The 9,829-nt window shown below is 46.9% G+C and overlaps 1 protein-coding gene and 1 long non-coding RNA gene across 2 annotated transcripts in view; both read left to right on the plus strand.

Annotated features, from left to right (window-relative positions):
• Nucleotides 1-9,309, plus strand: part of CD58 (CD58 molecule) — a 51,940-nt gene extending 42,631 nt beyond the window's left edge. Inside the window, exon 4 of the mRNA XM_019661472.1 lies at nucleotides 9,158-9,309. Coding sequence (XP_019517017.1) covers nucleotides 9,158-9,294 — 137 coding nt within the window. The 3' untranslated portion in view covers nucleotides 9,295-9,309. The remainder of the gene's footprint in view (nucleotides 1-9,157) is intronic.
• On the plus strand, nucleotides 234-5,027 carry LOC109392819 (uncharacterized). The gene is made up of 2 exons (XR_002126126.1): nucleotides 234-1,948; nucleotides 4,620-5,027. It is a non-coding gene; the product is annotated as an uncharacterized LOC109392819 (long non-coding RNA).
• Nucleotides 9,310-9,829: the final 520 nt, after the last annotated feature.

Genomic DNA, 9,829 nt, shown 5'->3' on the forward strand with positions numbered 1-9,829 from the left:
TATGCCCTGGAGAACCAGTGATCTGACAAGAAACCCTTCCTCAAGTCCCAAAGAACATTGACCGGGCTGTAAATGTGGACAGGTGTTCTGGAAGCCCCAACAGTTTTTGGGTTTTTTTTAATCTTATTGGGGAACAGCCATGGTCATTGGTCATTGTAGCTTTCATGCTACAATGGCATAGTTGACTCTTTTAGGGAGGGCGCAGCTCACAGCAGCCCAAGTGGATATTGAACCGGCAACCTTGGTGTTATCAGCACCAGACCCTAACCAACTGAGCTAACCGGTCACCCTCCCAACAGTTTTCATGTCAACCTTCACCACAAGGATGTTTGCGAGACTAATTTGGCACTCCCACATGGAGTGCTGAAATGGAAGCTTTCTGAAAGGTAGTGGCATTTAGGGTCCATGTCATTTCACATTCATGTCTTGACCCAAGTTTGCAAACTAGATTTCAGTTTCCCTAGACCTATTCTGTTCAGTACAGTAGGTACTAGCCGCATACAGTGATTTACATATAAAATGTGATTAATTAAAAATAAAATTTAAAATTCAGTTGCACTAGCCACATTTCAAGTTCTCAGTAGCCACATATGGCTACCATATTGGAGAGCCTAAATAGAGAACAATTCCATTGTTCCAGAAAGTTCTATTGGTCAGTGCTGACCTAGACTATTTGGGGATTTTGGCACTAGAATATGATTTCCCGAGGATACTATTTCCATATTATAGGTTGCAAATACCATGAAGACCCCTGAGTAATAGATTATCAGTGAATTGACTCTCCTCTAAACAAGTTATAAAAATCAGATGAAGGAAGTTTTAAAGCATCATTACCAATGAGTAAAATATTTGGGGATCTCAAGTCTTCTTTTAAAAAAAAGTTATTTTTAATCCCCAAATAGTGGTATTGTAGTTAATCATCTCCTTAACAGGTTGGTCCCCAGAAACCAAAATCATTTTCCACTGTGTGTTGTTGTGGGTCTCTGACCCAAAGGAACGCCCACTGAGTACCCAAATTCCATGACAACTGGTTGGTTTAACTTAAAAAAAAGTTTGTTCAGTGGAGAAAAAATGACGCCAGTGGTCAGTACTGGTAGCAGCATATAACCTGGAAAAAAAAATTGTTCTAAAAAAATAAGTACTTTGGCAAGTGGCTCAACTCTAAAGCCTTTAATTGGGAAATGGTGAGGTGTCCGGCATGCAGCTCTCAGAATGGGAGAGAATCGAGCTGTGCTGTTGGACCCCAGGATGGCTCCCGGCTAAGTCCGGTGCTTTATGGGAAGGAAACCGATGCGATGTCTGAAGCAGTAGCCACGAGCCACATGTGGCTGTCGAGCTCCTGAAATGGGGAGGTCCAAACTGAGATGTGCCGTAAGTGCACAGTGCACCCTAGATTGATAAGCCTTAGTATAAAAAAAAAGGAAAGTGACCAAGCTCATTAATGTTTATATTAATTACATGTTGAAATGAAAATATTTTTAAGGCATTGGGCTAATACATAAAATCTATCATGAAAATTAATTTTACCTATTTCCTTTCACTCTATCGTGTGGCTACTAAAAATTTGCAGTTACTGCCGTGGCTCACCTCGCCTTCCTCTTGAGCGGCATCATTCCACACCACGCTAGCCTTCCCTTCATCTTGAGCCTTATTATGCCCAACCTGCTGTAGAAATAGCCATTGTGTCGACAGTTTTTGTTTTCCTATCACCTGATGAGTCATTTTCAAACCACTCTTTGGACCACCTCTGTAGCCAGTTTGATTTAAGCATTTGGGGAGGGTCGGGAGTACCAGCCTGACAGGGCTCTGGCTTAGAGTTTTCCAGATTCAGGTCCCTAAAAGGCAGTTAGAAACTCCAGATTTTAGCTTCTATTTTTCAGTTCCTCAATTGAAATGACAATGTCTTCATTTGCAGTTTTTCCGAAATCCAGCAGAAACAGAGAACCAGGTAAGACCCCTGTAGACTGTGCAGAGGGTAAACTGCATATCATGCGCTAGAACCGGAGTGGACTTCATGTCCAGTGCCCGTCACCTAGGGAGCCAGAGTCTGCTTGCCTGTCAGTTGCCTGGACCAGTAATCAGTAACATCAGCAGATACACTAACCCCAGTTCATGAAGCGCCAACCATGTGCCAAGCCCTGGGCTAGCCACTCTCTACACATCATCCCAGTGAGCCTTGCATCGGGGTATCAGCACCACGGGCTTAGAGACAGTGGTTGTGACACTCAGAGGAGTCAAGTCCCATTGCTAATAATGGGAGCTGGGATGCAAATCCAGGGATTCAGACCCCGAGGGTGATACTGTTCACCACTGCAATATCCCTCCTTCTCCCATCCCAGCAACATGGGCCAGGGACTGGGTTCACTTCAGGAGCCAGGGTCAGAGCTGGGCCTGTATCACAAACAAAAGATAGGACACCGACGTAATTAATGATGGCAGCGTCGGCCCCAGAAGGCCTCTTCCTGGCAGATCCCACTGGTGGTGGGAGGCAGGGCCCCATGAGCTGGGCTTTGAGGGCCGAGGGGAAGATGAAGGGCCCGGGGCTGTAGAGGGCAGGGGAGGGGGTGGCAAATCATCCACTTCGGGGTAGCAAATGTGAGAGGGCTGCAGGAAGGCAGGGCTGGACCAGCAGGGTGGGCCAAGCAGTGACATGGAGAGTTGCCAAGAGGTTTCGGCCTTTTCTTCAGGGGAACCACTGAGGATTTTTGAGCAGAGCTACACTTTGGAAAGATTGCTCTGCTGGCAAAGCATAGGGTGAGTTCATAGACAAGAGGCCGGAGATGGGGACATGGGTTTGTGGATAAATGGAATAATAATGCAGCCAAGCAGAGAGGGCCTGAATTAGGGGGTCACAGCAGAAATGAATATAGAAGGTTAGGTTTGAGAGAAAGCGTGGAGATGGTATTAACAGAAGTTCAGCTGGGAGGGCAGGCTCCGGTGCCAGAGTTCCTGGGCTTAAATGCCAGCTCTGTCTCTCATAGGCCTCGGACTAGTCACGTAAACTCTCTCTACCTCAGTTGTCTTCTGTGGAAAATGGGCATAACATTAATACAGAAATAGCCATGATCATATACGTAATAATAACATAGACATAACAACGTGTAGAAACGAATATAAGTCAAATGCTTAGAATAGTGACTGGTTCATAATATTGCTCAGAAAATGTTAGCTAGGATAATTATTAGTATTCCTCAAAAAAGAAACCAAAAGCAACAGGAATTCTGACCTTTGGTGCCCAAAAGATGGTGGCGTTACCAGGCATGACAGAGGAGTCAGACAGGGCTCTTCTTTGGGAAGAAAAATGATGAATTTCTGCTTTGACAGTTTGGGGTGCAGGCCCACTCCTTGGGTCGTAACGTCTGGCACATAATTGGAGAAGTGGTTTTAGGGCTGGGGCTGGAGTTACAGATTGGGGAGTGTCTTTATCAGGACAATAGCCGGTGCCCTGAGCAGCTGAGGTCACCGGGAAAGAGGCTGGAGGCCGTCGGGTGGTGGGAAGAGATGGAGGAGCAGGTGGGAGCAGTCCAGGAGGACCAGGTGGCGCCCTGTTGGCGATCTGGAGTGAGGAGGCCCGTGTTAGAGCTGCAGAGAGGCAGGGAGACGGGTCAAGAAAGCCCTTTGTAAGTGGTGGCGTGGGGGTGAAGCAGGGATTGCTGTGCAGCAGGGAGGGCCTGGGTGAGGCAGGACCAATGGATGGACTAGGACGTTTCCTTTCTCCCCAGCTGCGGGGTGGAACAGTGACCAGGTTACCTGGAAGGCAGCTGTGACAGGAGGCTGGGGGCAAGGATTCCAAGGACTCCAAGCTCAGCTAGTCATGGGGTACAGGCTGGGCAGAGGTAGTGATGCCATGAGAGGTTGATGGGCCAGGAGGCCATGTGGAGAGGGGCCGGACAGCAATCCAGCAAGTACAGGTGTGCTGAGGTGAGGAGCAGGTGTGCTAGCAGTGAGGCGGGGAGAGGTGGAAACAAGTGGTGATGGTCAGAGGTGGGGCATTTCAGCTGTGAGGCGGGGTGTGTGAGTGCCAGGTGAGAGCAAAGGCCCAGGTGGGCCTCTGCTGAGATCCGGGTGATTGCAGTGGAGGCGTGGTCATCACAGACAATGGCAGTGAAGGTCGTTCAGGGGAGGGCTGAAGACAAAGCTCCAAGAATTGGAACCTCAGTTTGAAGGGGCTTGTTGAGACAAGGCTGTAGCTTTGGGTTTTAGCTGATTTCCTCTGAGACAACACAAGATCATCACCACAGAAGTGAGTAAATAGGAAGAGAAGCCGAGCTGGAAAGAAAACCGTGCCCAGGAGATTCATGTGGCAAAGAAGGAAATGCTGGAAGGGGTGGCCGTTACAGGTAGACTTCAGCTGCACTCCAAGACTGAGTTGGTTTGAAGAGATAGGATTGTTAATGAGTGCTGCGCACTGGATGTAATGTTCCAGGTGGAATTCCAGCTACCATCACACGAGGGCCCAAGACCAGTCTCCCTCCATCTCTGCTCCCTAGCACCCTTGCTTTTGATGGGCTTATTACAAAAAGGCAACTCATTAGAATAGGAGGATACTTAAGACTCTTGGTCTGCAACACAGATTGAGGGCATTTTACAAGTTACTAATATGACACGTTTCTTTTTAGCTCCACTTGATTGATAATAGAAGATGGAATCAAATCCTCAGGCAAGAAGTCATTTCACAGACTTTACAAAACGTATCTGCTTCACCACTCAAATATTACATCATCTGTGAAGAGGTTTCGAAGTCTTACTCCAGGCAGTCCTTCATCAGAGGTGGTGTGTTTAGAAGAAATGCCAGTAAACGAACAAAAAGTATTAACGGCTGCTCTGTCGTCTGGAACTTTATATGACTAGGTGCTCTTTTTTTTTTTTTTCATCGTAAAATTTGCCGAGGAGGGCTATACATGCTTGTAAATAAATGTAAATAAGTGTACATAAGTAACTAGGCGGTCTGGCTCTATTTTCCTATTAAATCAGAGAAATAAAATTGTCAGATGCCTCAGGAAGTAAAGGCTTTTTACTGAAATCTATACTGCACTTCTCTTTTGTTTTTAAGGAAAAATAATTCATTGCAGGATCAGTAGTGGAGCAAAGGAGAAAATGGACAAAGCACTTTCACTCGGGGGGGTCTGTTGACAGGAGGCAAAGACCACATCCCCACCATCCAAATGCAGGTGTAGGGCCCAGGTGGGGCAGGGAGATTTGTCTCATTAAGATCCCTTACCCACTTACTGTATTGTGCTAGCTGTCACCCTGACAGGTAAACAGCAGAGAACTCTTTAGAAGTTGTCATGTACTAAAGCAGGACAGCACGCTCTCCTGAATACGGAAGTGGGTGGCCCTGACTGTCCCCCAGGCAACCGTCATGGAAACCTGAGCCTCCGGAGCCTCCAAGCCGAGGCCTTAGCTCCTGAGCCCACCCTGCCCCTGGGCTTCCTGACACGGGAGAGTCTTCAGCTTGAGTGTGGAAATAAAGCTTTCTCACTTCAAGGCAGGTACGTGAAAAGGGCCCCCGGGAGACAGCTCCGTCTGGGCTCCCCATCGCCATCAGCAAGAGTGAGTCTCCTGGGAAAACCCCACTTCTCCCTAAGTCGCCCCACCTCCGGGTGGCATAGCTTCCTCCCAAAGTGTGTCTCCAACTAATCTTGTCAAAGCCTTTATTCCAGGGCCCCTTCTGAGCCCGTCCATCAGCAGAATTCTGCCCGTCCTCTTCTGTGAATGTTCCCTGTACATTTCTGCTCTTACTGACACCTGGTTCTCCCTCTCCAGGGGCACCTGTCCCCTCCGCTGTGCCCTGTACCCTGGGCCAGAAGGAGGGAGGATGTCCTCTGGTTCCGCTCTGCTTCCAGACCATTGCTCCTTCCTCAGCGTTGGCGACCATGCCAGCAGGTCACCACAATCCGACACCCATTTTTCTGCTTATCCTCAGCCCATGCAGATTTTAGCACCTGGTCCAAATCACTCACACTTAACACTGCTCCTTTCACAATCTGAGTGTTTTCAAAACCTACAAATGCAATAAAAAAAAATACCCTGGCATGGTCCCCCTCAAGAAGATCTTGTCTCTCCCTTCTCAGCAGCCGCTGCCCTGGTTCTGTTTCTGATCTTTCCATGACCCATGCCTGCAGGCCCTCCGCGGTCCCGGTTACAAGCATGGCCACTCTACCTTCCCCATCACTCCCTCGTGGGCCCCACCTCCGACAATCCCGCAGCCCCACCAGGGCCTGCAAGCCAGCGACGCCCCACCTTTTTGCTGGCCCTCAAACCCCTTGCCTTCTCCTCCCTGCCCACCTGGGATCCCCATTGTTCATCGTTATCATTACTCCTTTATGCTCATTCTTTTACCCTCTCACTTGTCGTTCTCATTTGGCCAAATCCCAACCACGATTATGGTTACCTCTGCCAGTTCCCTCCATGCACCCAAGCTGCACAGCCAGGAGAAAAATGCTCGGCAGGCTGATCGTTTCATTTCCATGACCACAGACCTCGGATTTATGGTGTTTCTGGTCCATTCACTGTCTCCCCGTCGCTCTTCTTAGACCTGTAACCCTGTGTCCTCACTCTCAGCTGCTCACCTTGCACCCCATGTCACTGAAAACAATGAGACCCCTCGGCCTCCCTCGGCGCGTTTACCCCACTCTGCCTCCTGTTACTGTGGACGAACTCGCCTTGCTCCCCCGAAAGCCAGTCTCTCTGCTTGTCTTAGTCTGCTGGGGCTGCCATAGCAAAAAAAGAGACAATTTTTTTGCACAGTTCTGGAGGCTGGGAAGTCCAAGATCAAAGGTGCCAGCTGTTCTGGGTCCCAGTGAGGGCCCTGTTCCTGGCTTGCAGATGGCCGCCCTCTCACTGTGTCCTCACATGGCAGGGAGAAGACTCTATAGTGTAGCTCCTTCTCCTTATCAGGGCACCAGCTCTGTTGGATTAGGTCCCGCCCTTATGACCTCATTGAATCTTTAGCACCTCCCCACAGGCCATATCTCCAAATATAGTCATGTTTGGGGGTTAGAGTTTCAACATAGGAATTGTGGGGGACACAGCATTCTGTTGATGACATTACGTATGCATAGGATCCCACCCTTCTCCCTCACCTACTTAAGGACATCACCCTTGTCACTGTTCACCTCTCTCCCCCATCACCAATTTTTACCTTTCTCCTGCATCATACAAACACTGCGGGAGACCAGCTCCCACAGGTCCAGGGGTTCCCTCAGGTGGAGATGGCGTCAGGGAGGAAAAAGGGAAAAAAACGCGTGGAGACACAGGAGCGCTTTTTCAAGAGGTGAAGTGTCTCACTTTATTTTACAGCATGCCCATTTTTATGCCGGGCAGTTAAACCATTGTTCCATTAGTATCAGGGTTTTACTTCCTCATAATTCTTATGCTCCAGGGTACAGCCATACCTTTTCTATGCTAAAGACTAACTTATCTTAACTAAGTCCAAATCCCTCCACCTACAATGACTGCGACCAAGGCCTGAGCCTCTACATAATCGCCCAAAGGATGGTTACCATGACCACCCAACATTTATTCTAAAAACTATTGTCTAAGCAGGATCTTAAGATTTACAGTGTGTGTACTTTGACCTTTACTAAAAGATTAGTAGTGTGACTAAAATTGCCTTTAGTGTATAAAATAGAATTATTGTGATATATCTATTAGAAGGGGAATTTAAATTTTCTAAGATATAAAACAGTATCTGTTTCTCAGAGCTTCAGAAGTTGTCACAATTGTGGTGCGCTTGGCCATGTCATACTGAGGTTGGCAGCCGGCTCCCAACAAAACGCACTGCCATTTCTCACATCTTCAAAAAAACCAAAGTGCTCTTGATCCCACTTCCCCGTTCAGCTCTCCTCTCATTTCTCTGCCATCTTCTATAGAAAAGTTCCTTGGAAGTGTGATCTGTTCTTCCTTTTACTGGCTCTTCTCCCGTTCTTTCTGGAACCCACTTCCGTCAGGTCTCCATCCCCACTCCTGGTCAAGGTTACCAGTGACCCCCTCATCCTAGTATCCAGCGGTTAGTTTGGAGGCCTCGTCTCACTGGCCCGTCAGCAGCAGTTGGCACAGTGGCACCTCCCACATACTTGTTTAGCGCTTGGTAGGGACGAGAATAGGTGTGAGATGAAGGACGCTCGGAGCAGGACAGGATGAGTGGACCTGAGAGCGCTTGTGGTGAGCACACTAAGTCCTAACGCAAGTCTGTGCAGCGAACGGAGGAATTACAACCCTACGATCAGCAATTCCATGCCTTGGGGATACCCAAGCGATAGGAAAACAGGTATCCACACAAAAACTTGGAGCAGGAATGTTCACTGCACTCTAAGGAAACTAAAAGGAGAATGCATTAAGCGTGTACAAAAGTCAGGGTGGGACAGAACTCCCAAAATAGACTATTTCCAATGACAGGAACTTGGCTCTAAGTCACACTGTCGGTAAAGGAATGTACATTGTTGTATGTTGGGTTAACAAAAATGTTATATTTATATNAATTCTGATTATGGTGAACTACTGCTACATAAATCACATCAATTAAAATGTGTGTACATTTTTTTGGTACCCTCTCTGTAGATATACTATATACATACACTTACACATATATGCATGCGTGTATATATACATACATATGCGTATATATACATATGTGTATATATACATTCATACACATATATATATATTAGAGTCATTAACATTGAACTCATGAGCAATAGTGCTATAACTCCTGCCGGAATGAAGCTTCTCTGTCACAGAAATTTTCTTTGTAAGGGACATCACGGCCTTCTTGTGCATAAGACTACTAACCAGCATTTTAGCACTATGCTTTGAGGCCATTTTAAACCAACAAAAAGCACAAAAATGTGAAACAGATGACACTAAACAGGCCATGAATGGAACACTTGTTGATGGTACGAGCACTGGGACAGGAAGGCGGAGCATTGCCCTGTTCAGACTCAGCCAGGACCTGTGCATCAGGCAGCTGAGATATTTCACCATCCTGCACGTGTCCACAAATGGCCAAGAAGGTGCTGCGAGTATTGATTTGGGGGATACAAATAATACATTTTAGCAAGTAGGTAAATTTCAAATACAGAATCTGCAAGTAAGGAGGGTCTGCTGTGTCTCTATTTTGATTAGTTCAGCTACATGTATTTCTTTTTTCTTACAGATCTTTCAAGGCATAGATATTTACTTATACCAGCGTTTGTACTGTCAGCAAGTATTGTCCTAATTTTAAAAGGTATGTATACTTTCCTTAAAAAAAAAATCATATTTTCAAACTTGAATTGGTGTTTCAAAGACTAGAAAATGAATAGTGTGACGAAGAAAACAAAGTTTGAAATTGTAGGTATTTTGAAAGACACAGAAACTTTTGTGTTTTACTGTTGTCTGGGTTATAGAGTGGGCTGGGTTCCTTCAAAGATTCTGCGTTATGTTAAGGTAGAATGACTCTTCAGGCAAAGGTGAGTTTTACAGGCTGGGGGACACAGCCATATATACCTGGAATCTGTTCCACAGCTGCCTCCTGGCTGTGGTCCACTTAGTTATACTTCTGGCCTCCAAGCCAGATTCTACAGAAGACACCTTACTCTTGGCTGCTGCAGTCGCAATGTCCTTTTCTTATGGCGCAGGAGGCGGTCCCAGGTAGGAAGGAGCTTTTGTTGAGTTAGGTGACTTGCAGTGGGTAATAATTACCTGCAATTACCTGCATTGTCTTCCTCAGTCCTGCGAAGATTTTGGACCAACCTAGAAAGCAACCTATATGCCCTGGAGAACCAGTGATCTGACAAGAAACCCTTCCTCAAGTCCCAAAGAACATTGACCGGGCTGTAAATGTGGA

Source organism: Hipposideros armiger, unplaced genomic scaffold (genome assembly GCF_001890085.2).
Source record: "Hipposideros armiger isolate ML-2016 unplaced genomic scaffold, ASM189008v1 scaffold_349, whole genome shotgun sequence".
Lineage (NCBI taxonomy): Eukaryota > Metazoa > Chordata > Mammalia > Chiroptera > Hipposideridae > Hipposideros > Hipposideros armiger.